Source organism: Phasianus colchicus, chromosome 18, assembly GCF_987193195.1.
Source record: "Phasianus colchicus chromosome 18, bPhaCol1.hap1.1, whole genome shotgun sequence".
Taxonomy (NCBI): domain Eukaryota; kingdom Metazoa; phylum Chordata; class Aves; order Galliformes; family Phasianidae; genus Phasianus; species Phasianus colchicus.
In genome coordinates this window covers 2144304-2172094 of record NC_143453.1, presented here as the reverse complement: position 1 = coordinate 2172094, position 27791 = coordinate 2144304, and the positions used below count along the sequence as shown (strand labels likewise).

The 27791-nt window shown below is 51.5% G+C and overlaps 2 protein-coding genes across 4 annotated transcripts in view; both read left to right on the top strand.

Moving 5' to 3' along the window:
- The window catches only part of KSR2 (kinase suppressor of ras 2), a 49906-nt gene extending 27143 nt beyond the window's left edge, over positions 1-22763 (top strand). For 2 of the 3 annotated variants that reach the window (XM_090152625.1, XM_090152623.1), the window contains 12 exons: positions 580-698; positions 2794-2962; positions 4253-4294; positions 4589-4655; positions 4876-4924; positions 5512-5879; positions 12506-12602; positions 15158-15291; positions 18119-18250; positions 19758-19887; positions 20142-20275; positions 20702-22763. In XM_090152625.1, the coding sequence (XP_090008751.1) occupies positions 580-698; positions 2794-2962; positions 4253-4294; positions 4589-4655; positions 4876-4924; positions 5512-5879; positions 12506-12602; positions 15158-15291; positions 18119-18250; positions 19758-19887; positions 20142-20275; positions 20702-20708 (1448 nt within the window). In that variant the 3' untranslated portion in view covers positions 20709-22763. Of the gene's footprint in view, positions 1-579; positions 699-2793; positions 2963-4252; positions 4295-4588; positions 4656-4875; positions 4925-5511; positions 5880-12505; positions 12603-15157; positions 15292-18118; positions 18251-19757; positions 19888-20141; positions 20280-20701 lie in introns of those variants that run through there. The other variant, XM_090152624.1, reaches the window with a different exon arrangement.
- Positions 22764-27255: 4492 nt separating this feature from the next.
- The window catches only part of NOS1 (nitric oxide synthase 1), a 53445-nt gene continuing 52909 nt past the window's right edge, over positions 27256-27791 (top strand). The window contains exon 1 of the mRNA XM_090152537.1: positions 27256-27385. The gene's annotated coding sequence lies outside the window, so the exon portion shown is untranslated. The remainder of the gene's footprint in view (positions 27386-27791) is intronic.

The window sequence follows — 27791 nt, the reverse complement described above, 5'->3', positions numbered from 1 at the left end:
CACGTTGGCAAGCCCAAAAGGAGACGTTCAGCTGGAGAACCCTTCCCACCTCTTTTCTTCCAGATTTTGGCCAGGTGCTCCGATGGTGGAGGATGAAGGGCTGAGACTGCTTTAGGGGAAACGTTTGCAGTGCCAGCTCCAAATTCTGCATTTAATTTTGATCTAATGAGCACGTTACACACCGCCCAAAGCATGCTCAGTATTTTAGTACTGGGGAAACGCATTGTGCTGGTGGCACCCTGCAAGGCAGTTTGGCGTGGAGGTGGGCGAATCCCCAAAATTGGGCTGAGCACTGGAGCCGCCCACCTTCGGGGTAGTCCCTGCAGCCAACGTTCAACATGAATACAATAACCCTCTCCCAAAGCTTCTGAAAGGTCCCTGCTGCGAGCGGGAGGCTCTGAGCCGGCTCTCTGCCCACTGCGAGGAGGAGGATGGATGGTGGCGTTGGGTGGGAAATGGCTCACACTGGGCTCTGGTGGCAGCTGCTCTTCTCCAAACGCCTCTTTACATCGTTGGGTCTCTCTCTTTTTTTTTTCCCATCCCTCTCCATCCCCGTTCCCTGCTCCCTTCTCCTCTCAGCACGGTTGGTGCGGACCGAGTCGGTGCCCTGTGACATCAACAACCCCCTGCGCAAGCCCCCGCGTTATTCAGACCTGCATGTCAGCCAGACACTCCCCAAAACCAACAAGCTCAACAAGGTGAGTGTGTGCCGACCCACCTCTGACCCCCAGCAGCTACTGAGGTTCTGTTCCCCTGTCGATCCCTTCTGTGCTCTCCAAGAGTGGATCAGGCTCCACATCCCCAAAATCTGAGTCGTTTTATTGGGGTCTTTGCCACTGCTTCTCTGGGTCCATTCATCACCCACTCAGGGCACCTAAGCCATAGAATCATAGAATGACTTGGTTTGGAGGGGACCTCAAAGATCATTAAAGGAGTTCAAACCCCATGTGGGAAAAGAGCGTTGAAAGGCATTTTTAAGGGAAGGAATGAACAAAAGGCAAAAAAACCCATCACCTATGCTTGGAGCAGGAGGGGTCCTTTGGGTTTTTCCATTGCTGTAGCATCTGCTGGGGCTCTGCAAGTCTTCAGGCATATCACAGCACCTCTATGGGATACTCTGTGTGTTTTATGCCTACCAAACTTATTTATTTTAAATGACTCAAAAATCACGAGATCAGAGCTATTGCCTAAGTCTCATGCCCCTGACCCAGCCAAGCCAGCCCTGGCAATGCACCTGGCTCCCTTTCTCTGCGCTACATTAATCGTAATAAACCAGCATGGGTTTATATTAGATGAGATTTAGAGCCTGTTGCAGTCTTTACACTATGAGCTGTTAGGAGATCCTTGGAGTAATTATCTGCCTTGCTGTTATTGTGGCTCTGGTGTGGTGCAAATGGCTTAGGGGGCACCTGGGGAGGCTGAAAGCTGCTGCAGGAGCCAACAGGAGCACAGGAGCATTTCTCTTTTTAGTGCGGGTCCTTCCAGTGATTTGTTTCATGTAGGTGTTATGCTCTTTTATTTTATTAGAGGGCACTGGGGAAGTGATTCAGCACTGGGCTGGGGCAAGGAGGGCAATCAGCTCTGCGCTCCTTCTGCCACTGCATCATCTCCATCCTCAGCTTACCTCTAACCAGAGTGTAATAATGCACTCTATATTTTATGCTCTGAAAACCACAGATGAGACTCGTTCACTCATCAAGCTATATAGATATATGCCCTAATATTCATGTGCATATGCAACTTCGATGAACTGTGCTCAGCTTAGAGGATGCAATGGGGCATTACTAAGGAGGATCGATAGCAATGCCTGCATCAGCAGCAGCTGGAAATGGTCCCTATGCTTCTGCAGAGGCTGTGACCTCAGCACTCCCATTCCCGGTAGGGCTTACGTGTTTCATGCCTCAGGACCCCTCCTTTCTTTGATGTTTCCAGAAGCATTTCTCTAGAGATATCCCATTTTCTGCATGTAGCATAGGAATCACATTGTTTTTAGCATTTGGAGTTTGTTTAAACCAAGCCAAGGTTGCTGTGTGTGTCAGGATGGACCATACAGAGTGTGGGTGGGATTCCTGGGAAGCCCAGCTCATTTAAAACCTTATCAACTGGGACAAAATACCTACTGGGGAGGCTGGCAGGTCTTCCCATGGGTGTATGTTTCTAGAGATGGAAAATCAGAGCTTGCAGTGTGTCTCCAAAATGAGCAGCATGGATGATGTGGGAAACTCTCTGTTTTCTTCTCAGATGCTCAGATCCTTCAGGTCCTCCTTGCTGTTTTGCCCCAGGTGGCCCTCAGTGCCCCATCCCCATGTGCCCATCACAGCTGCCCCAGCCTTGAGCAGGATCAGTTAATGGAGGGCAAGGTCATCTTACACGAGTTGCTTTGGGATGCCCAGGTGCTGCCTGGAGAGCCTTGCCTGCTTCTTTAAACACACCAGGAATTAGCCTGTGCTCCAGTTAGGACAGTGGATTTGGGCTTACAGAGGTCAGGAGAAGCTGCCAGGTCTGTTACACCCAGAAGGACCAAACTGCAGGAATGTGTGTTCCCAGCTTTATGGATTTGGAGTGCTCTCATCTCTGGGTGCACAGCACAGAGGGGCTGGCAAGAAAGAATTAGCCTTGGTGCAAATTCTGAGTATGCATACAGGAAAAAAAGACAGGCTGGGGCTCCAGTTGTCCTCTAGACCTTCTCAGACTGTAGCAGTGGGGTGAACCATGTCACTACTGCTTGTTCCTTGGTGTCTCTTGCGTCTCTTGGTGTCTCATCAGCACTCCTTCACCCTCTCCTCTCCCCAGGACCACATCCCGGTGCCCTACCAGCCAGACTCCAGCAGCAATCCCTCCTCCACCACCTCCTCCACGCCATCCTCGCCAGCCCCACCACTGCCACCCAGTGCCACGCCGCCGTCCCCGCTGCACCCATCCCCGCAGTGCCCACGCCAGCAGAAGCAGTTCAACCTGCCAGGTACCAGATGTGTCCACCCTCTGCAGATATTCCACAGAACTGGGGACAATGGGAGCCTAGGCTCTGGCTCAAGGTGCTCAGACACCCATGACTAGAACAGGGCTGGTGAAACTCATTGGTTCCAAGTGGCCTCTCTTGGGTGGGGTGTGGGCTGGGAGGTTGGGTTCCTCCTGCATTTCCCCATCCAACCTTGAGCACCATCAGGGATGGGGATTTATTTTGTGCTGTTTGAAATGGAAACCACAGAAGGAAAGCCCATAGTTGGCACCTGGGGGACCTGGGCTTGTATTGGGCTGGCAGGAATGGAGCTCCAACCCTGATGCATGTATGAGTAGTAGCTGTCAGGACACAAAGCAGGACTTACCATGCTTTCATCTTCCTGTGTGGGAAGATCAGAGTGACCTCGGTGAGATGGTCATCTTAAGAATTAGAATTTGAGCTGGGAAATCACAACATGGTGACTTTTTCCCCTAGAATTACCTTTGGGTCTCCTTTGATCTTGGATCAGGGTTGCTCAGGTTCCTCTGTGGAGCTGATGATGCTCTGAGGTCTCAAAGGAGACCTCAGGTCAGAGGAGAAGCTGAGAGTTTGTCTCTGGGGCCTTGAAGGTCAAGATAAGAACACGGCACCAAGAAGGTGCTAACCTCTGGTAGACTCAGCAGCCCTGTATATCTTTGTTCTTTGTGCTCATACAGATGAGTGTCCAAATGCACCAGGAGGGATGCAGCCCTGTGCTGGAAGGATGTTTCCCTAATGCTTAACAAAAACCTACATTTAGAAATGCAGGATCAGGCAAAAACAGGTGCAATAGCTGCAAATTCACTGCCTGGTGTCTGTGGGACGAGTCGCAATGTTCACACCCCATGGGTTTTTGCTTGCAATTGAGCATTCAAATCCCAAGGGCAGCATCATCTCTCCCCAAATGTTAATTACTGGTGTGAAGGAATTGCTGATGCTGGCACAGAGCAGGGAAGTTTTAGCATGATGAGCTGCTAACCTGACCGTTGTGGTGTCATCCCCCAGCGCTGCCTGTGGGCTTGGCATTTGTACAGGCACAGAGCACAGAAGAGCTTACAATACAAGATATAAGGAGGAAATGCAAGAGGGAAAATACCTCTGCACACATTTAATATATTTAGGGAGCTGGGGAAGGAGTGTGTGCAGGATGGATTGCATTTTCTCTGTTTCCACAGCAATGGAGCTGTGTTCAGGGTCAGATCTCATGATAGAGGATTGGGCACAGACCCATGGTGTCAGGGTCAGTGCTTAAGCCCATTCTCTCTTTTGCAGCCTCCCATTACTACAAGTACAAGCAGCAGTTCATTTTCCCAGGTATGTCGCCTCAAAAGTCCCTCCTATGGTGCAGAGTACTGAGATATCCCCTTGGAGATGAGCAAGATCCACCCAGCTCACCTTCATCCTTACTGGGGGTGGGTGCATGGCTGGATTTTGCATGAAGATGGGATTCTGCCAAAACCCGATACCTTGGTGCAGAACCATACGTTCTGAAGGTTCCGCAGGCTAGGGGATGCTAATTCATACCCAGACTGAATAGCACCAGGGCATGTCCTAAGGTTTTGGAGCTTTGCTCCCTATCCTACTCTCACTGCACTCTCTCCTCTCTAGATGTGGTACCTGAGACGCCAACCCGAGCCCCACAGGTGGTCTTGCACCCCGTCACATCCAACCCCATGTGAGTGATGTACTTTTGGAAATGCCATTTGGGAAGAGGGGTTTAAATGGCTGGGATCACCTGTTGGGGTCTGAAGGATCTTAACTTATTTTTGGGGAAGTTGTTGTAGGGATAAGGATGCCTTAAAGATCAGCTAGCACTTCTCAAATCCCTTGGGAAGATGATGTACCTAATGTCAGTTTTCATGCTGTGGTTGTTGTGTCTTGGTTTTTTTTGACAGCCTGGAAGGAAATCCATTACTTCAAATTGAAGTGGAGCCCACGTCAGAGGTGAGATGCTGTGTGTTTTGCATGAGGAGTGAAAGGAAAAGTTCAGAAGCTGCAGCTGTTTAAGATGGGGAATGGGGGCTTGGCATTTTGATGCCTTCATCATCTATACACCTCCAGATACAACTCACAGAACTGTTTGGGCTTAGCCTTGGGTTCTGTTGGCACCTGTATTATATGTATTTCAAGGCATGTTTCATGGGAACTAGGTGATAACCTAATTATCAGCCAGGCCTGATCCTGTCCAGTCACAGAGGGACATGGGTCAGTGATGGGTCTCAGTAGGTCAGCTTGGTGGTTGGACTTAGTCTTCTCCAACCTGGATGATTCTGGGTTTTTGTGTTGCACCTGTGTTCCCACCCCATGCAGTGGGTCCCTCGTAGGCTTTGTGTCTGCCCTCAGGTTTATACTCAAGGAGATATTATGAGACACAATGAAAGTTTGATGTAGGGGCAGGCATGGGTTTGAGGATGTTCCTTGGCAGCATTTTCCCGTTTTATGGCACACTGCACAATGAATGCGGCCCCACTAAATGCCCAGTGGCAGATGGGTGCTGTTCCCCACGTGTCCACCTTACTGTCCCCATACAGAATGAGGAAGGCACCGAGGAGGCTCAGGAGTCAGAGGATGACTTTGAGGAGATGAACCTCTCACTCCTCTCTGCCCGCAACTTCCCCCGCAAAGCCAGCCAGACCAGCATCTTCCTGCAGGAGTGGGACATCCCCTTTGAGCAGCTGGAGATTGGTGAGCTCATTGGCAAGGGCCGCTTTGGGCAGGTCTTCCATGGCCGCTGGCATGGGGAAGTGGCCATCCGTCTCATTGACATCGAGCGGGACAACGAGGACCAGCTGAAGGCTTTCAAGAGGGAGGTGATGGCGTACCGGCAGACGCGGCACGAGAACGTGGTGCTCTTCATGGGGGCCTGCATGAGCCCTCCCCACCTTGCCATCATCACCAGGTGAGACCCAGCATCATGATCTTGTCAGGTTTTCATCCCCAAATGTTTTCTCATGTGATCAGCTTCTTATCAAGCTGCTGAGAGGTGAGGCTGGCCAGTCTCTCAGATGGCTATGTCAATCTCCATCCCTAAAGAAACAAATTCCAGCTGGTTATGCCAGCCTCTGTCCCTAAAGGGATGTCCTCCACTTGGCCATGCCAGCCTCCGACCCTACAGGGATCTCCTCTCTTTCTGGTGATGAACCTCCCGTGGTGTATCTCTTGTAGAAGTGGAACCTAGTGGTTTGTTCTCATCAAAAGGAGCTCAGTGTGGTGCTTGCTGTGGGATGGGATCGGCAGCTTCTGTTTCCATGGGGCTTTTGCATGGTTCCTGGATCTGTGTGTGAATGGGAGATGGGGTTTGGAGCATGCAATAACTTGGTACTGAGAGAATGGATGGTTTGGGCATCTGAAGGATTAACAGAGTGCAACTGTGGTGCCAAATCATCCATGGAAAGGCAGAAGGGCAGCACAAGTGGAGAAAATTAAGCACATTCAAGGGCTCCAAGGAGCTGGAGCTCATTCGTGGGGACTCCTCAATCCCAAAACCTTGTAAGATGAGTTATGGTCTACTGGAGCATTTCCTTTCTTTCCCAAAGTGCTTGCCCCCTCGGTACACCAATAATTGTGTGTGGGACTCAAAGTGAGCTTGGGATGGGGCCAGGGGAGGGAGATGCTGCCTTCAGCACAGACACGGAGCACTGCTGGAGAAATGCTTTGAATTACCCCTCGTCTCCTGCTCACCGAGGCCTAACATGACAGCATTTAAAATATATTTCTCTCTGAATATTCAGCTATTTCCCTCACCTCCAGCCTACGTGTGCTGCTGCAGGGCTTGCTGTGGTGCTGCTCAGAGAAGTTTTCCCAAGGTGAAGCTGAATTTCCAGAAAGTCTGTGTTGCTGTATCAAAGCAGCAAGCCCTTTGCTGGGCTTTTCAGTCCTATTCACTCCCAGAAATGGAGTGTTAGATATCTATGTATATTTTAGCTCTGGAGTGTTTTCTATCCTCATACCTCTTTATATAAAACCACTCAGGTGCCGTTTTTGACAGTTTGACAAAATAAATGTGTGCGCCACAGTGGCTTGATGCATTAATATTAGGGCTGAAAAGCACACCACTCAGCTTTCTTTTCTTCCCCACCTGCACTCGGTCCTTTGTAAGGTCTAAGTACAGCATTATATGATTGCCTGGAATACAGCTCGGGCTCACGGCATCTGAGTATTGCATGCTCACAGTCCTAACCATCTCTGCTTCATGAACGTCTCCTGATCCAGTGCTGTTTGCTGGAATAGCAGGTATAGCAGATAACGCAGCCTTGGAGGCTCTTCTGTCATGGTGAAGGGCAGAGATGATGGCTGGGCACTGCAGTGAGAGGACGATGCGACATCAGCTGGACTTGGGCTGGTCCAGGGTAGCGGGAGCTGTCCAGGGTGATGGCTGTGGCCTGGGATGCTGGGAGCGGTGGGGAAACTGCAACATTAACCATTGCTTCATCCCTGAGATGTATCCTTGAATGTCAGGGAAAGGGAGAGATTCGGCTGCTGGTGGGAATTCAGTGGTGGTTTGCATGGTGGCGGCTCCGCCGGAGCTGCTAATGGATTTTCTCTTGGGTAATGAGCAGTGGGGACAGTTAACATTCATCTTAATTATTCTTGAGCACAAGCGATGGGAGCCGTAGTGCTGTAAGATGAGCATGGAGCTGTGGGAAGCAGTCCCACAGACCTTTGCTGGCTGCAAAGCAGGGAGTGAGAACCCACATTTCAGTGCTTGTGGACCCTTTCTGAATGCAGGGGTGGGGCTGAGCACTTTGGTACACAGGATTTCTTGGGAGACCAAGGAGATGGCTGAAGAACATTATGAATTAATCTGATAAGAGCTACGTAAGGAGGATTAATTTATCGAAGGTGCCTTTCAACAGAGGAACTCTAAATTATTCTGCTGCAGATGGAGCATCTCCAGCATATCCTGTAGCCAGTCCCTGTGGTGCTGAGAATGAACAGTGAGATTGGGAGCATCTAGAGATGGGGATGTCCTGAACCATGCTTGGTCTGGGCCCAAATAGAAAAAGAATGAAAGGGTGAATCACAATGATTGAATAGGCTGCGGGGACAAAGGGGCAGCAACACAGCACCTGGGAGCTCTGCACTTGAAGACCCAATAATTCTGCACTAAGGGAATAAGGGGAGATCTTCACCTCCTGACATTTACATCCCGGCTCAGCTGCACAGGATTTGGAACTTGTAGACCTTAATGCTTAGGGAGCTGGGGATGAATATTTAACGGGATGCGAAGGACGGGGTTTTCTCTCTCGGGTGCAAGGTTTTGCCTCCTATGAACCTCCCCACGCTTGAGTCCCCCAACACCACCTTTGGCAAACAGCCTCCTTCCCTTTTCTGTTGTTTTTCTCCTCTGGCTTCTGCTACCTTTTGCTTTCCATAGCGTTTAGAGTAATGAAGCTCGTAGATCATATAATAAATAGGTATTGACTTCTTGCCACTGGATGGTTCAGAATGGATTGACCCGTGGGAATACACTTCTTCTCAATCAATAAGAGGCCATCAGGCTGGATAAATCTTGATAACGACTGACAAAGGGAAAGTCAATATGTGTATTAATATATACATTAAGTGAGCATATATCTTCTGCCCGCAGACAGTGATGCTCAATGGCAGTGCTAGGAGAGACCGAAATACCCAGAGAGGGGAGGGACTGGGGGTGAGATAGGCACCGGTGTGGTGTCTGTGGTGCTTTGTGCTGGAATGAGAGATGCAGCATTCAGGGGCCACTTGTTTGCAGCAGATGAGCCACTGGGGACAGGGGCTGCTTTGCATTCCCCTGCCTTGGAGCTACTTTGCAAGCAGCTGTAGCAGAGCTCGTCTCCTCTGCCACTATCTCCTTGAAATAAAAATGCATGGAGTTTGCTTTTTCTAAATAACTGGCTGCTTCCCAAGGCGTGATGGGCTTGGAGGCACTTTGCGGGGAGGCTGCTCTCCCTCCTCCTCCCCCAGCCTTACTCTGTAATGCTGAGGAGGAAAATGCAGCTGTGTCTGTTGCTCCCATCCCAGGACAGTAGGGAGAATGCAGTCAGGGGATGAGCACAACAGTGCACCTTCACAGCTTCCTGATAACTTTGCTCTGCACAAAGTGTGCTGGGGCAGTTTGGCTGTGGGGCTGAAGCCTTGCTGCTGGTGGCTGGCTCCTTGCTGCCAGAGCTCTGGGAGGTGTTAGGTTGGAAACAAGTGTTTCCTGGCTGATAAAGCCAAGGAGAGCCTGGCTGTGCAGTCCTACTATACTTCACACAGGAGCTGGATTTTTTCCTGGGGATTTTTCCCCCTCAAGTGATGCTCCAGGAGGGTCTGGGCTTGGGAGGATGCTGCTCGGCAGGAGGGCTCTTGCAATGCCTGGGGTTGATGCTTTGTTTTGGCTGAAAGGAGTGTTATTGTGCCTCCAGTCCCCAGGAGGAAGGAGAGCCCACAGAGTTTGGCAAAACAATGGTTGTGGAGAGGAAAGGCGGCTCCCAGAGGACATAGCAGTTGGGCAGGAAATGAAGTGAATGTGGTCCTGGGGCAGGAATGTGTCTGTGCTTGGTTTTAGGGCATTGGGTGCATGTGGCTGAGGGAGAGCTGCAGTGTGTCCCAGTGACTTTGGGATTTCTCAGTCTTGTATTGCTGCTAGCACTTGTTATTAATTCCCACTCTCTTCACTTGTCTCTCCTCTGGGCATAGGATGCTGGCCATCACCATGGCATCTCAGCCGCTTCCCATAAATCATTGAGCAGCAAGCAATGAGCTTCTTGGGCTCTGGCATTTATCACTTTGGGGTGTTCAAAGCGATCCCATTTAATGGGCCCCCGTGACATTTGTGCGGATGGTTGGGCAGAGTGAAGGAAAGCACAAAAATCCTACTCAAGTAATGGCATCACGACCTGAGCGCAGCCACTGAGGTGCCATTGGCACTGAATTTATTCCAGCATGAGTGAGCAGGAGCTGGGCTGAGGTCTTAGACCCTATCGAGCTGATGACCATCAATATTGCAAGGAGGATGAGGCTGCTTCCGCATCAAATGAGAAAAATACCGAGAGACAGTGCTTCTTGTCTCCCTGGCTCATCCTTCCTGAATTGTTCCTCTGCAAGTCGCTTTGGCTTTGCTCCCATTGCTGATGTCTCCAGCCCACACTGGTGAAATGCAGCATGTTTATAAAGCAATTTGGGATTTGGTTTGCTTGGCTGAACACTTCAAAAACTCATTTTGAATAGTGAGCACCTGCAGTGGGATGGGGCCAGGCTGTCCTGGGGCTGAGGAGGCTGCAAGGGGACATTTAAGGTTGACATGAGGGCCAAGGGACCAAGGGTTGGAGTCACTGAGCATCTCCCCCCGGCTCTGGTTGGGTTCGGTCTCGTGTCACCACCTTGCCTGCTTTGCTGCTGGGTGCAAATAAAGAGGTTCAGGTGGAAGAGATGAATGCTTGCTTAGAGATGTGCTCTTCAGATATGGATGAGCTGGGATCCAAATGAAAGCACAGCTCAGGTGCCATTGTCCCCAGTGTCACGCTGTGGTGTCACGCGCCATCCACAGCGCTGTCGGCCCGCAGCCTTTCAGCAGTGACTTCTCCAAGCAGAAAGGCAAGGCAAGGAATGAGAAGGGCCCGAATTATTGAGAGCTGCCATGAAAAGGTTCTGCAGGTGTTGGTTCAATAGGCTCAGGTGCTGCATAATAGGTGCAAACGGGGCTTTGTGGCTGCGCTGGCATCGCTCGCAATTAAGGCAGAGTTATTCAACAGGGGAATGTGAGGAGTGAGTCATGGGGTTGTATCCCTGGGGCTGGAGGAGTGGTGGTGGCATGTCCTTACTCTACCAGGCTGCGTCCTACAGTGCTGTGTCCCACTGGCAATTGCTGTCCTTGCACCAAACTTGTGGTGTGTGTGGCCAATGACTTGTTCAATGAATTCCCCCTACCTGTAAATGAAAGAGATGGGAATCTTGTTGGAAAGGGGCTGTGGGTTATCACTGTCATTTAGAGATGCAGAAATCGAAGGGTTTTTTTTCTCCTAATCAGCCCTTTTCCCAGGAAAACAGCTGATCTTAACTCACTCCAGGGCTGAAATCACAGCCTGTCCCAGCACTAAGCTCTTTGCTTAATTTGTAATGTTGATTCATGACTAATCCAACCCATAAGCAACTTTTGGTAACTGTTTGCTCCGGAGGGAAATCAGTGTTTGCTTGGGATCCTGGAGAGCTGGGCTGTGTGTGTGTGAGGGGCAGGGAGCCTATTGCATACTGCAGCCTAAGCCCCACAGGTCCATTTTGCAAACCAGTGCAAGAAAAGAACTCTCCATGGAAAGAGAATTCACATCCATTACTGTTTTGAACCCTTTAATTCCAGCTGCAGAAAGCCAAGGACAGAGATTTCCTTTATCACTTATTTCCAAGCAGTATTGAGAGCACTTCAGAAAAACTCTTATTTGTCTATAATGGCAGCCAACCCATTCCAGCAGATAAAGTGGCTGATTTGGGTGGAAGGAGGCAGAGTGGCCGCAGGAGGGGCTGGTGCTGCTGCCTTCCGACACAACAGCAATGAGGTGCTTTGAGAGATGCTGTCGCCTTGCCCAAAGTTGTGAAATTTTGGATTGCTCCCATTCCTGCTTAGCTGCCTCACCTGGAAATGGTGCCTGTGAGCCACTCTTGGCTTTGGGGCAGGAGGGGCTGCAGGAGCTGTGATCCTTTGGAAGGAGCAAGGATCAATCCCAGCCACAACCCATTCAAACCTCAAAAGCTCTGTGGGAGCACAGATTCCCCACCCCCCCATTCTGGAGGTGAGCCCCAAATTTTGGTGAAAATCTGTGGGCATCCAGACATATCCTTGTGCTTTGCATCCCAAGGGCTGGCGGTGGGCAGGAGGATGGGAATGAGATCCTGTGTCTTCATGTTCGATAACGAGAACCAGATCAATTAACAGCTGTGCTCACAGCCTATCTAACGAGAGGCGTGCCTGCCTGGTGCTTTGTTTCCTGGGCACAGGTATCCAGTCCCATCTTTCTAAAGTTGCCTATAATGAGTGTGGGTGGATGTAGAGGAGCTAAAAAAGCCCTTTTTTTTGGTGGGCGGGAGTCAAGGCAGCATCCACCCACGTCTTCCATTATGATATTCAAATGTCAATATATTTTTAATTGGTTTATATGCACCCCCCCCCCCCCTTCCCCCTACAGCTGCCTTTGGTAATTAAGGCTCTGTAAATAGATTTTACTGTAATTGGTACGAGAAGGAAAATTGGAGGACATTGTACAGTGCATTGGGTTTTTTTGTGTGTGTGTGGTGTTTTTTTTTTCCTTACTCCCTGTCTTTCCTCTTTTGACTCATGTTACATCTGTGAGCATTGTATCCCACAGGGGAAGGGGTGGGAGGAGATGTGGGCACAAAATAAAGCTCTCAGGGAGAGGTCCAGCTGGTGGCTGGGACCTGGGGATGGGGGCCTCCAGATGCAGCTAAACCTCTGGCAGCAATTTGTGTAACCCCTACCATTGGTGGTGATATTAGGGGATTTTTGCTCAGCAGGAGTTTGTCAGCTTCTCCCTTTTCCTGTCCTTTCAGCTTGTGTAAAGGACGGACTCTCTACTCGGTGGTGAGAGACGCCAAAATCGTCCTGGATGTCAACAAGACGAGGCAGATAGCACAGGAGATTGTGAAGGTATGCTGCGGTCAGGCGGGACGTGGGCTGTCTGCCAAGGGCACCCAGTGGAGCTGCACAGGGTGCTGGGACCAGCAGCATCTCTGGCTTTGAGCTCCTTGACCTGCCACAAGTGAACACTGCAGATGGGACCTTCTGTCCCCAGCCTGTAACAGGGAAGAGGCCACGAAATCCTGGAATCCCAAAACATCCCATGTTGGAAGGAACCCACAAGGATCGAATCCAACTCCTGGCTCCACACAGAGTTCATAATCCAAACCAATGTCTGAGAGTGCTGAGCTGCGCTCAGCATCCCCACAGACAGCAGTGAGGTCCTATGGACACCATGGCTCAGCATACACAAGCAACAAAGAGAGCTCTATACACAAGCAACTAAGAGAGCTTCACATGTTTAACACAAAGTGGTACCAAAAGCACCTGGTCCTACCCCAGCAGATCAAGGCTGGGCAGCATCTCCAGCAAATTTGAAGGTCCATATAAGCAGCTAGGGGGTAACTGTGCACCTTCATGGTGTACCAGGCCACGGTGTGCCATAGGAGCTCTGTGTCTGCCCCAGGGGTGCCCCAAGCTGGGTGGTGTCACCTTCTTGCAAGCTCCAGCCTTAAGTTGGTGTGTCCAATGTCTGTTTCCCTATTTCTGCTCTTCTCTTTCTGATCTGTATTTTCCGTTTCAAAAAGATGACTTTTCCTACTGAGCAAATGTCACAGGCATCACACATGTTCTTGCCTCCCAGATGCTCACAGTGGGTGCTAATGGCTCAGGTCAACCCTTTCCCAGTACCAGTCATGTCTCCTTGTGCTGATCAGAGTCTGCAGGAGCAGCTGGGAGGTTGCTGCGTTAGGAATGTGTTGGAGTCCCGAAGCTCTCAGTAGGTTCCTGCAACTCACAACAGACAGCAGATGTGGGGCTGCCCTCAGTGCATGTGGGGTGCAGTGAAGCTGCTATTAGAAGTTATCTGGCTGGGGAGCATCACCCAGAGGAGATGCCACTTGGACCATGTGAGGAGTTTCAGCCCCACTACCCTGCATCTGTATGGCTTTATCCTTTGATTCCCTGCGTGAATCAGGAGATCCTTGAAGCTTATGGGATTACCAGGTGCAAGGGCTCTTGTTCCACTGTGATCCTCTGGAGCTGAAAGTTAATTTGTTTTAGAAGCAAAGCCGGCAGAGGGAGCTGGATTTTCGTGTACATTGGAGCAAAGGAAGGTGACACTGAGCCGGGCTTGTTGGCTTGGCTCATCCTCAGGCCTGGGATTTGTGGATATGTGGGATCTGTGGCATCCCCTGGGGAGGCTGTGGCTCCACAACCGAAGGACTGGTTGCTGCTCTAGGAGTGCCATCAGCAAGAGCTGCTCTGTGCTTCTATCCTGCAACCTACTCCGTAGCCTCCCTGCACCCCACATTGCAGAGCAGAGCCATTGTGGGAGGCTTGGCATGTCTGGAGGGTGGTCATGCCTCAATCTGAACATCAGCATCCACAGCCCCTTTGGCAAGCATCCTCTTCTATCATACTGCTGGAACCCCTGCATCCCAACACTGCAGTCCAATCTGTTCCCAAATCTCTCACAGTCCTGGGGGCTGCACCCTCCTCTTAGGGTTCAGGGACAACCCAATGTTCCAGCTGTGCACACATTTTAAGTGCACTGTGGGCTTTGGAATGAGCTGCCTTCACAAGCTATTTGTGGGGTGATCAACAACCCCAAATCGCCAGACAATATTTGCAATAACCATACACCTAATGCATGAAGAACACAACGTGAGAAGGCAATGGTGGTATTTTACAGCAGATTTTAAACCTTAGCATTGCTCCACGTGCTGGGGCTTGGAGACCCCTAATTAATTTGGCTCTGGCACCTGGGGCATCTGTGTCTGTATGAAGTGCTCAAAGTTGTGATGGTGGAAACCCATTTCAACCCTCCCATGTTGATGATGGGCAACGGATAATTGCTCTCAAGCAACAGCTTGCTGGCCCGTTGAGCATTTACCCTCTGGTCCCCCCTCTAGAAGAAGTTTCCTTACCCTGCTTATGAGGATGAAAACTGAGACAGCACCGTGGGCCTTGCTGCAGCCCGATGAATATCCCTGTGAGCAGCAGGTCTGCCCACAGGCAGCTCCATCAAACGATGCTCTATGAGCCTGGTGCAGGCGAGTTTGGATTTCCCACCCATGGCCTTATTTTTGCATCATTAGCAATCATTTTAATTAACTGCCAAGTCTTTTTTCCTAGGGGAAGACATTAAGGCAGGGCTCCTGCCAGGCTCTGCTTTCCAGCTCACTGTGCTGGGATGCATGTGGGAAGCCCCGATGGCTTCAGCAGGGAATGTAGTAGTGGGATGGAGAGCTCTGACTTGTTCCCTTCTTGCTCTCAACCCTGATAGAGAAGGCAAAACCATTACCACCAGTTTTTCAGCGGAGGATTTCAGGGAAGTGAGCAGCTTTGGTGTTTCTCAGCATAATCAATCAGCAATCATTGGCGAGGTTGCCCCTTTTCTGCTGTTATCCTGTTCCTCTGTGCTTCTTTGTCAGCTTTGTTTTTTTTTCTCTCCTCCATCCTAGGGCATGGGGTACCTGCATGCCAAAGGGATCCTCCACAAAGATCTCAAGTCCAAAAATGTTTTCTATGACAACGGGAAGGTTGTGATCACGGACTTCGGCCTCTTCAGCATCTCGGGAGTTCTCCAGGCAGGCAGGTAGGATGTGGTGCAATGGAAACCCAGGCTTCACCCCCAGTCCTAGAGCTGAGGGCATGGGGAAGGAACCCCAAAAGCTCTTTTGCACACGTGTCTGGCTCTGTAACCTTGGTGGGCATGAGGACAAAGGAGCTTGGAGTGTCCTTTGGCTTTGCTTTAGCCATCCCCTAGCAATATTCCTAAAATCCACCAGCGTCTGCTCCATCCTGAGCTCCCTGGCTGCCGAGCAGTGCTGTATGCTGACCTTTGGGTTGCTGTGGACATCTGGCCTCGGTGCCTGTGCCTAACTGAGCGCAGCGAGCAGCGAGCCAAGCTCGGGACATTTACAGCCTTGCAACATTTTGGTGTCTCTTTGGGTTTGAAATAAGGCACATTTGGTAAATGTTCCTTACTAAATGTCTTTTTGCCAGTGTTTTGGGAGGGTTGCAAGCTGTAGGCTCAGCAGCATAGAGAGTTTTAGCAGCCGTTCAGGGGAGAAAACAAAGCTAGAGTGAGGAGGGAATGAAAGAGGAGAAAAAGAACTAAGGTTTTATCTTCTGCTTTGAGCAACACCAAAAAAGTGCTGCTGACTTTGCAATTCCCACTTGCCCCTCTTGGTTTTCATTTGTCCTCACCAACAGCACGTGGTGGGCTTTTGTGCATGGTGGACTTTGGTCCTGCCCTTGCAGTTTCCTCCACTGGGGTCTTTGTGTGCTGGATTGGGCAAAAATGGCCAAATTTTGCCACGGGCAAAGCTTTTGGGAATGCTGCAGTAGAAGAAAGCAGCTGGTGTTTTGAATGGGCCTGAATGCATTACTGGATGGGGTGTTCCATGCACGGCCTTTCCCTATTTCCACAACGCAGCTCTGTAGATGGAATGTGAAATGAGGCAGCAGGGAGATGAGTACCCAATTAAATGGGATGATGCTCAAGGTCAGGATGCCACTTGAGTGGTGAAGCCAAGGAGATTGCTCAGTAGAGGATAGATGACATGTGGAGCTGTTCAGACATACAAGGTCTGCTAGGAACGATGGGCATTCTACTAGAAAAATGAGGACAGTGCAGAAATTCCTGTCCAAGGAGCTTTCGGGGTGGCTGCCCTTGGATGTTGGACCCTTGTGCATCTCCTGTTGGGATCTGCACCCATCGTTCACCATGGATTTTGAAGCAGAAAGTGCCTGCAAATCTGATCTCCTTGTTCAGGTTAAGTTGGTGTTGGTGGTTATGGTGTCTCACGATTGCGTAGAGATGGAAGCAAATGCTGCCAGGCCAGACTAAGGATGGTGATGTTACTTCACGCACAGATGTGAATGAGAACTACTACCTGGCCTGTTCTCACTAGAGTTTAAAAATGCCATCAGTTAAAAACCCTCCTCATCCTCCTAGCACAAGATTGCCTTTAGTGCACTTGGTGCACTGATACAAACACTCTGCTGAAAAATGAAGGGCTATCATACCTACAGCACACTGCAGAGAACTCGTTACCTGGCATCTTACCCTGGTGAAATCGTATTTATTTTTCCCTTACTTAAACATTGCGGGACTTGGTAGGTCTGCTCCAGATATTTATTTTTCCAGTACTTAAACGTTGCAGGACTTGGTAGGGCTGCTCCAGATATTTATTTTTCCCATATTTAAACGTTGCATGGCTTGATAGGGTTGCTCCATATATTTATTTTTCGTGTATTTAAATATTGCAGGGCTTGATAGGGCTGCTCTGTAATTAGAGGTGGTTTGGAGTGGCCTGAAGAGCTCTTCTGCTCTCACTGCTGCTCTCTTGTTCTGTGATGTGCCTGGGTTGGTTATGAAGTTGTGAAAATGCCATAATTTAGCCAAATTTGGGATTGTTCTGGAGCTCAGCCTTCTCTGCTGGTAGAACCGTTGCTGGGACATTGACAGAGTCCAGGGCTCCATCAGTGTGTGCTGGCACCAGGATACAAATGGGAAAGCTTCACACAAGAGAGTGAGTACAGGGGAGCTCTGTTACCCGATGAAGCATTGGTTTGGTCAAGCAGCTCTGGAAGGAGCAGGAGAGTTGTGCCATCAGTGCATCCAAGTGCCAGCAGGAGGAAGGGAGGAGGAAGGCACCAGCGTCATCCTCAGCTGTTGGCCAAGTGATCCCAACGTGTTTGTACTGAGTGGGGGGACCTTGAGGAGATAGGGAAATGATGGGCTGGAAGGGATCAGACATCTGGAAACACTGATTGCTGGGCCATGATAAGGTGAGTTGGGTTGGAATGCACCCCTGGAGGTCCCTGGTCTCTGCTCAGGTCTAAGCAGGACCAGCTCAGATGTTAATGCTGGTGGGATTTACCTTGCTCTTCTGAAGAATTTTGGTTCAAAGTACGAGAGGCAATGGTTTCAAGTTTTGCCATGGGACGTTTATGCTGGATATTAGGAAACATTTCTTCTTGGAAAGAGTGAAAAAGTGCTGATGCAGTGGCACAGCTGCTCAGGGAGGGTCACCAACCCTGGTAGTGTTCCAGAACCATGGGGATGTGGCAATGGGGGATGTGGTCAATGGGCATGGTGGGGTGGGCAGGGGCTGGACTTGGGGATCTTAGAGGTCTTACCCAGACCTCTGAATGATCCCACGATTCTGTGATTGTATGGTGGGTGACAGTAAGAGCCAGAACAGACCAAGGCACCAGCCCAAGCTGTGCCCTGCCACCAGAGACAGATATGAAGCCATCGTGCCTGCTGACATTTATCACAATGGGGCTAAAGTCCAGACTTGCAAGGATCCTGAGGGGAAAACCAGGTTTAAATGGAGAGCAGGGACTGGGAGACAACAGTGTTTCTCCCTGCCCTCCCCAGCACTCATGTTCCTGGCTCTGTATGCTTACAGGAGGGAGAACAAACTGCGGATCCAGAATGGCTGGCTGTGCCACCTGGCCCCTGAGATCATCCGCCAGCTCTCGCCCGACACTGAGGAGGACAAGTTGCCCTTCTCCAAGCACTCGGATGTCTTTGCTCTGGGGTGAGTCCCTGCTGTGTGATGGTGGGGCTGCGTTGGTTGTGACCTGCTGCCATCACTGAGGCATGAGCCTGCTTCAAAAGAATTTGAGTGAAAAAGTCCCAGACCCCCCTGTGTCACAGAGAGACAAGGGTGAATCTGGGAAATTGTCTGTTCTTAGCATGGGTACTGATGGGAAAGCAGCTGGAAGTGGAATGAGGATGGGATAGGATGAGAGCATGGTGGTGTGAAGCAATGGGGTGGAGGCATGGTGGGATGGAGATGCAGTGGGATGGGGATGTCATAGGATGGGGATGCAGCGGGATGAGGACATGATGAGATGATGCAATGGGATGAGGAGTTCATAGGATGGAAATGCAGTGGAAAACGATTGTGGTGAGATGATGGGATGAGTGGGATGAGGATGCAGTGGGATGGACATGTGGTGGAATGATGCAGTGGGATAAGGATGCAGCAGGGTGATGCAGTGGGATGAAGATGCTATGGGATGCAGACACTGGCCCGCAAATCCCCAGAGCCCTCCAATCCTCCCTGCTGGGTGCCTGCAGATGGTCTGAGCAGTCGTGGCTGTCACTGGGGGCTGAACGTGCAGAGGAGGAGATGCCAAAAGGCTGAGCAGGGGAGAATTGATGAGTCTCCTTCAGCGGGAACGCTCAGCCGACCGACTCATCGCTCCTGCTATTTATCTAGTAGAAAGCATCCTTTGTGGCAGGAGTTCCAACACGCCCTGATAAAACCTTTCTCGAGGGGAGTGTAGGGCTGTGGTTTTTATCCAGTGGATTAATCTTATCACGCACACCTTAAAGACTGCAGGCTGCAGTGATTAGTTTACGTGAAGCTGTTATCCAAGGCGATATTTCCATCAAAACTGCAGTAATTAAAGCTGAAAGTGTTTGGATCTTCCCTCCTCCAAGGCAGAACATCAGTTCAGAAAGAAAAAAAAAAAAAAAAAAGAAGTAATTAGGGGATCTGATCAAGCTAAGACTGTTACTCAGACTTATTTTTTTCTGCAGTGGGTCTGCCTGTTCCCCACCGAACATCTCGGTGTGTGCCTGCAGCAGCAGCTGAAGCATGCAGTCTCCTTACTGCTGTCATGCACAGTAAATACAGTTATGTCCCATCAGGGTAGATATTATAAATGTGGAGCAAAACAATGGCTGTGGACAGGGCTGCTCACCCGCAGTAGATGGTGCCTCAGATGGATGCTGCCTCTGAGCGAGGGGAAGCAGCTCAGGAATCTCATGCAGTGAAGAAAGGGATATTTCCCCCCAGTTCAGGGAATGTGAATGGGATGTTCCTCTGTGTTGGGATTTTTGTCCTCAGTTTTCCCATCTGGGAGATGGAAGCAGTGGTATCTTTGTACTGAGCACTGAGTGACACTGGTGGTCTATTTAGGGATGCTGAGCACTCTCTGTTGGTTGTGATGGGGTTTGGGTAGGGACATGTTAGGGTGACATTTGGGTGTCCCCCCCTTGGAATGACCCTGGTCCTGGTACTGCTCTCTCCCCAGCACCATCTGGTATGAGCTGCATGCACGAGAGTGGCCCTTCAAGACACAGCCGGCAGAGGCGATAATATGGCAGGTTGGGCGAGGGATGAAGCCCAACCTCAGCCAGATCGGGATGGGCAAGGAGATCTCGGTAGGTTCCATGGGGCAAACAGGGGGGTTGGGGTGGGGAATGTGTGTTGGGCAAAGGGTTCTACTGGTGGGGCTTGGTTTTGACGCTGAACATGTCTCTTTCATGGGGTATGGGATGGAGATAGGGCTCCCTAGTGGGGCCATGTGGGGTGGGGAAAGGGTTCCATTTAGGGGATGTGGGGTGAGCGAATGGTGTGTGGGCAGTGGTTATGGGGCCACCTCCATGTGCTCACCTCTCACTGTGCATGGCTGCAGGACATCCTGCTCTTCTGCTGGGCCTACGAGCAGGAGGAGCGACCCACCTTCACCAAGCTCATGGACATGCTGGAGAAACTGCCAAAGCGCAACCGTCGCCTTTCCCACCCTGGGCACTTCTGGAAGTCAGCAGAGTAAGTCCCTGATACCCAAACCCCTATCTATGCTCCAAGGTAGGAGCTCAAGCAACCCTGTACCATCTCCGTGTCCCCATGTGCTCTGTGCTCCTGGGAGCATTGTGCAGCGGTCAGATGTCCCCTGTGTCACCCAGAACTTGAGCCACCATTAATCAGGATGGGAGCTAATTGCCAATCTGTGTTCTGAGCAGGCACTGGGGTGGCTGTGCAAGGAAAGCTGAACCCCAAAGTAGTGGACTGTGTAACTGCTGGGGGTCTGGGCATTGTCCTGGTTGGATCCAAAGCATTCCTACATGAAGGGCATGGGCACAGGAGACAAAAGCCCCCTTGGGGTCCTGCTGATGCATGGGGCTCTTTTGCAGGATCCCAGTGCTGCTGGACACAGTGCCTCACGTTGACTCTGCCATCTCATCTCCTTTCCAGGCTGTGACCGGAGGAGCTGAGGGATGGTGCCTTCCTCCCCTGCATTTCTCCTCTTCCTCGCTGCTCTCCTTCATGTGCCACGGAAGGAAGAGCGGTGGGCACTGTGGGATGGACTGGGATGGGATAGAACCACCACAGCCTTTCCCTGCACTGAAGAGGAACTGATGGGCAGAGACACATGGGGACACCATGGTGGCAGGCAGACAGCAGGGGCCGTGCACACATAGGGCTGCAGGTCCCAAGATGTGCAAGGCCAGGTGGCTTCTCTGATCCCAGTCAGTATGGTCAGTGCTCACAGCGCTCTTTTGGGGCTTGCTTTTTTCATTCTAGGGGATTTTATTTAATTTCCTAGTGCTTTTATTTTAAAAGTAGAAAGCTAAGGGGGGAGTGCTGCTGATCTGTGGGTTTGTGTCGCCGCTATTAGCTGCTCCCTGCAGGGAAATGCACCCACAGTGCCCTCTCCTCGGCCCCTCACCACGGCAATGGTGACCTTTCACAAGTGGCTCTGTGCTCCTGGCTGTGCCCAGGTCCTCCCCAGGCTGTCCCTCTGTAGGGCCCAGCTCCACAGCCTCACTAGCTCATCCCTGTGCCTGGCACAGAGCTCATCTGCCACCCCTTCCATCTTGCCTTTCTCCTTCTCTCCCTTTGGTTACAGCTGTGGGGTGCTGATGTCTGTTTGTCAGATGCTGTGGGCTGTGTTGGGTTTTAGGACTGGTGGATGGAGCAAGGGGAGCAGTCTCTGGTTGTACAGAGCCAGTGCCCCCCTCCCAGCCCCATAGCCATCCCATGCACCCACAGCCAGAGCCGATGTGCTGCGCTTTGGTGCTGCATCCGAGCACCTCGTGCTGGTGTTTCCCTCTCCCTGAGCCCATTCTACATGAGCTGTCATCGTGGCAGTGGAGAGAAAATTGTGTTTTCAGGACCTTATTGAGCATAATTGCTCGTTGGGAGCCATCCTGAATAATTCAGCCATGCTGTAAGTTGGCTTGAACTCAGAGATGTTGCAAAGCGATCGGCCTTGTATGTCTCAAGCTGTTGGTGTCTGAACCACTTTATCCAGAATGAATGAAGGTTAAAGCCCTCTGTTCAGCAATGGGCAGATCATTACGTGAGCAGAGATCTTGAAGGTCCTTCCTAAGAATGTCCTGGGAAGAGGTTTATTTGGACAAGGCTCAGGCTGGTGCTTTTCAGGTAGTTTCTGTGCCACACATCTGCCTCCTGTCTGTTTGCACAAAGGATGGAATTTCTCATCCCCTGCCCTCCCCAGCACACCCCAGTGCCCTGTCCTACCCCAACATTGTCTTCTGCTGCCTGTCCTTCCCACTTGAACAGTTCTCTCTGTGTGTGCCATAAACATTGCACTAAACCTCAGAGCCTCTCTGACTTCTCACCAATGCCTTCATCTAGGGGTCTGTGGGTGCTGGGGATGGGGCTGTTCCAGTGCCCTGTCCTGTCCAGAACCATGCTCATGTTGAGTGACAGATGCAGGAGCAATGCATGGCTCTTGGTTTTGTTTTCCAAGGAGGTGTGAGCCCTCTAGGTGTGAATTGGAACGATGGAGGTGATGCTCAACAATGGGGTGACAAAGCCTGATAGATGCTGCGCAGGTTTGCAATGGGATACATCAATCCTAAAAGCCTTGCTGTGGGTGTGCTTTGTGCCCCAAGCCTTCTGCTGACCACTCCTCATGGGGTCCCTCCAGCTGTTGGTAGATGTCCATCAGATGAGTGCTGTTGGTTGGGGCATCCCATTGCCCCAGTCCTTGTAGAAGTACCACACGTCTCCCTGCTGCCCCTTGGCCATCCAAACGGAGCTGGGTAAAGCTATAGCCAACAATTGTGCCCAGCCCAACGGCCCCACTGCTCTTTCTGCCCCTTTTTCCTCCCAGGAACATTTCCATCCAAGGGAAACAGCACCAACAGAAAGAGCTGCCCTGTATTTATCCATCCACGAGCCCAGACAAGCAGCTCCCTTCCTTCCATTCAGCACAGTAGCGGCTGTTGGTACAGCCATGCTGTTTGCATCATGCCTTCTTATTTTTGAAAGTCTTAATTATAAAAAAAGAAAAAAAAATTATATTTTCTCATTCTTTAGGTTTATTTTTTTTCTTTTAAGTCCAGCTTTGTGCCTGGATCTGTGTTGCTTTTTTTTTATTTTAAATATCTCAGCCCTTCCACGTGGAGAGAAGGTGGGAGCCGCTCTGCACAATGCCTGCCCATGGGCGCCCACCAATGAGATGCATGGGGCTTGGAGGTGGGTCTGGGGGACGTGGGGATGGGCTTGGGGGCACTCTGAGAGCAGCTCCACATGGAGGGAACCATCCCATGGTGCATCCTCAGCCCCTGCATGGCCCCAAACACTGTGTGTGCCGTTGGGTTGCTCAGCCAGGTGGTGCTTGGCCACCACTGGGTGATACCCATCGCCTGCGTCGTTCCTAGGTTTATTTATTTTAACTTATTTAAGTTATATTAAGTTATTTTTGTTTGGCAAATGGTGATTTTTTTTCTGGGAAGCTTTGCCAGCCTCCTTGATTTCCGTTCCCTTTAAAGCGTGCTGTTACATTTTCCTGTACATAAGGTATATATAAATATATATACATATCTCCATATGTATGTATATAGATATATACATATCTAAAGAGCTCGAAATCCTGTACAGTTTCAAACTGAACTCGGTGGCTGCTTTGTTTTCTCCGTGTTAGTTCTGACCGTTGCAGAATGAGCTGGTTTTCATTTCCCTTCTCCTTCTGTTTCCTTTTTATAAATATATACATAAATATATATATATATATTTTGTTGTTGTTGTCGCAGAACTCTTGTCACTGGGAAAGAGCAATTGTTTCCGGTGGGGGGGGAAAAAAAAAAAAAAATGAAAAACACACATACAAAAAAAAAAAAAAAAAAAAAAGAAGCTGAGAAAGGCACGATAGATCTCCCCGATGTAAATTTGTACAGTAACATTTATAACGTTTTCTACACTTTAAGAAAGTCTTTATAATTTCTGCTGTCTGACTGAGTGCGACCCTCCGTGACCGCAGAGTGGTGAGCCCTTGTCCCCGTGGTTTGTCGTGCAGTGTTTGGTGAGGTGACAGTGTATGAATTATTTATGCCAATAAAAAACACTTTCAAAAACAAGCGTGTCCCCTGGCTGCCGGCCGCGCCGTGGGGCTGCCGTGTGTCACCATGGTGTGTGTATCCCTGGGGGAGGGGGTACAAAGTCTCTCCATCCATGTCCCAGAGTGTCCCATTCTCTGTCGTTGGTGCTGGGTATGGAGACCCCACGTTGCCCTCCTCGTCCTCATTGGCATCACACTGCCCGTTCTCAGCTCTTTGGGGACGATGACTGATGATGGTGGTTGGGTGGAGCACGGTACATTGGGCCATCAATCTGGGCTGGGTGCTGCTGGGGGTGTGTGTCCCTGCTGGGCCCCCCCCACGGCAGGCTGAGCCCCATGGGCTGCGCACATCTGCTGTGCTGTTTGCTCGCTGCTCCCTTGCCATCAATCTGCCCAGCCTCCTGGTGGAGCGTGGCGATGGGAGCCCTATGCGAGGGGATGGAGGGGAAGGCTGCAGTGGGTTCGTGCTGCTTCCTCCTCCCCAGCCCTTTCCCATGTTGCTGTCACCCGGGTGCTTGAAAGGTAAAATAATGATGGCTTGCCATTAATAACCCATGAGTGCTCAACACTTTATCCTGGTGAGGGCTTTTCATCTTTCAAAGCCTGCAGGAGGTGGGAAGCAATTAGGGCAGGCGCATCTCGGGAGTTTGCATGGCAGGGATGGGAGAAGCAAGGAACAAGAGGGAAATTGGGGTCTGGGTTACCACTCAACGCCCCACTGTGCCCAAGGCTTTATCCCCCAGGTTTGTCTGCAGGTTGAATGTTGGGTTCACCTCGTAGCTCACATATTCAGTAACTCCTGTGTGTTCCCAGTAATCCAGAGCACAACTGTTTGGTGCTGGGTGGGATGGGACAGTGCTGAGCACGGAGCTGGAGGTGCTGAGCTCTCATACCTGGCACCGCTATGGGGATAAATCCAAATTGCAGCCCCAGATAACCTCAGGGGTGACGTCTGGGGATTTGAGGCTCCTCTGGATCTGAGTCCCTGCATGCGGACGTGCGCGTTGCAGAGCCACGGGGTGCATGCATGTGTCTGTCATCCCTGGCTTGCTGCTGATGAATCATGAGCCATTAATACTGCACAGCAACCGGGAAGCTCAGGGAGCAAGAGGGGAGTGGGATGCGCCCGCTGCCAGTGGGGATGTGGTGGTGGCACTGTGTCCCCAGGGCTGCTGGGAGACCCCTCCCTCCAGATACAGATATGTGCACATCTTCCCCTGAAATTAAACATCCTGGAGCCTTTCACTGAGCTGAACTTGAAAAATGAGATATATGAGTGCCAAACTCACACAGCTCTGAGGTGTGGATGCTGATTCTGCTCTGCTCCTTGGAGAAATGAATGTCAGCACAGAGGTGAGTGGCCCTGGGGGTCCCACCTACGGGGGAAGGGGTTGCCTTGACCCCCAGTGCCTGACCCCACCCCATGCCCCCCTGCTCCCATTGCTCAGCAGATTCCTTTTCCTCACCTCTATTTTTACTCTGACCTTGGGTGTCCATCTCCCGAAATCTGAACCCAGTACCCAGGGACCTCGCAGGGCTCTGCTGGACACTGACACCCAGGGAGAGCCCAGCAGGACACTTTCCTGTCCAGGGAGGGGCAACCATCCACAGTTCCAGGCTTTTTGTCCCAGATGTCACAGCTGCAGCTTCCTTTGCAAGGCGAAGAATCATGCCATGCCCTCAGCACAGGTAGAGAAAACAACTGAAGGCTCTCCTATGCCTGACAGCTGTTTGTTCCTTGGTCTTGGGGGTTGGGGTGGCTTTATGTGTTTGTATGGCGAACTGTGAGGCTGGGAGTTCTTGATATCCTGTTGGAACCCACTGGAATGGTGATGGAAATGTGGTGCCAATGTCCTCCCTGAGAATGCCTCACTACAGCATGGGCTTTCTGCCTTGGTTGTACTCACTGGTTGCCACATAGGCACCATTTTGGGGGGTGTTGGGCATCCCGGTGGGTCCCCAGCTGGCATGAACCCCACAGACCCATGAGCCCCACGGACCCATGGACAGGGATGCTCTGCGGTACCCATCAGATCCTTGTCCCCCTTTCTGTGATGTGGGTGTGATGTGGGTCAAACTCCCATTCCAGCTGGGTGTCCTGAAGCTGGCTGGAGGACACAGTTGTCCCATTCCAGTAGCTGTGGGGCTGTTTCCCAGCCCACTCTCACCCTGTTGCAATGACCCCCTCCTGTGCTGCTGGGATGTCCCACGCTTGGGGACTGGGGACACACATGGTGCTGCTGTGGCCAGTCTGAGCCCCGGGTAGGGTTTCACTGTCAGAGGGCTATTTTCAGGCTTGCAAATCCGATGGGTGACAATGCTTCTGGCTGCATGCCCAGGGCAGAGCCAGCCTCGGGGTTACACATCCCTCAGCCTCTGTGCTGCTGTGCTGGGTAGGATCCAACGTATTTGTTCCTATTTTTGGCTACAACCCCTGTTCCAGCAACCTGGTGCGTGTGAACCTGTGCATCCTCCTTGCTTGTGTTATGTTGCTCCCAGCCACAAAATAAACCCCATCTGTGTATGGAGTGGGATCCAGCCACGGGGAAGCCAAGGCACTTTGCCTGGCTGATTTCCACCCTCTCCATCCCCTGGGCTCGTCCCGGAGCTCACCTACCTTCGGTGCCCATTATACAGACAATGGATCTCCAATTAGGGTTTCTCCCACACCTCAAACACAATGCACGGTGTGTGCAGGGGAGCGGCTGCAGCCTCCAGGGGAGCACCTGCCTGGCACAGTGGGGACACACTCAGACCGAGCAGCACTGCGGGATGGTGGTGAGCAGGGCTGGGGGTCAGTGGGGCTCGGTGGGGCTGGAGGAGGATGAAGGCCACCGAGGACAAGAACACTCTTTAGGGGAAGCTTAAAATAAGACCCTACATCCTTGAAGGTAAAATTCCTTTGGTTTGAGGCTTGCCATGGCTCTTTTTTTTCCCAGAATTGTGTCTTTTGTAAAATTGTGGAATGGCTTGGCTTGGAAGGGATCTCAAAGATCTTCACATTCCAGCTTTGGGGTTCTGTGGAGGGAAAGGAGCTGCTGCCCCTCATGGTACCCAGCTGGCACGATGCTGCAGGATGGGGCTTTGTCCTCTCTGTCCTGTTACCTAGGTGCTCTACATTGCCCTTCCCCCCCCACAAAAACACACCTGGATGAGACCCAGAGCTGAAGGCCTCAAACTGGAATACCACAGCTCACATGACTGGGAAAGAGCAGCGCTCACTGCAGCTGGGGAGGGAGAAGTTACTGAATAACCCAAGTGCTGCGGGGCCCCAGGGTTGCGTTGCGCTGCAGGTGTTTGCTGGACCCAAACCATCCGAAATGCCCCCAGCTCCCAACCCCACGGACCCCACATCCACGGGGCGGTGTGGAGCCCTGGGAGGGATGCACAGCGGCGGGCACAGGGAGGGGACGCAGTGGGGTGTCCTGAATGCCACCGTGGGAAAGCTGCGCAGCCGGCTCGGCACAGCCCTGCCAGCCCTCCTGCAGCTCTTCCGCCAGCCAGAGCGGATCGCCGAGCTGAGCGCCGCCATCCGCATGGCACCCAGATGGAGCCGGAGCTGGGAGTCGGTGCGTGCCTTGCGTTGGTGCTGGGGATGGGATGGATCCTGCATGTGGGGGGATTGGAGGTGGCGTGCGGTGGCGTGGGGGGGCTGTACAGTGGGATGTCCCCATTGTCTCCGTGGTGTTCTGTCTGTGCTGCAGCTCAGATGCTGCTGGGGGACCTACGTGGGCACGCAGCGGTGGCAGATGTCCTGATCCCCATGTCCCTGCCTGCCCCATAGCCTGGGCTGAGCTGGGGTCACTCCCCACCTCCCACCCTCCGATGGCTCTGATTTAGGCCCTTTAACCCTAACACCCACCCTGGGAAGCTCCACGGGGTACTTGCAGGTGGGGATGACAGCACAAAGAGCTCTCTCCTTCCTCGGACGAGGAGCTCATCCCACAGCCGTCGGCACGCAGCTGCTCCGCTTCC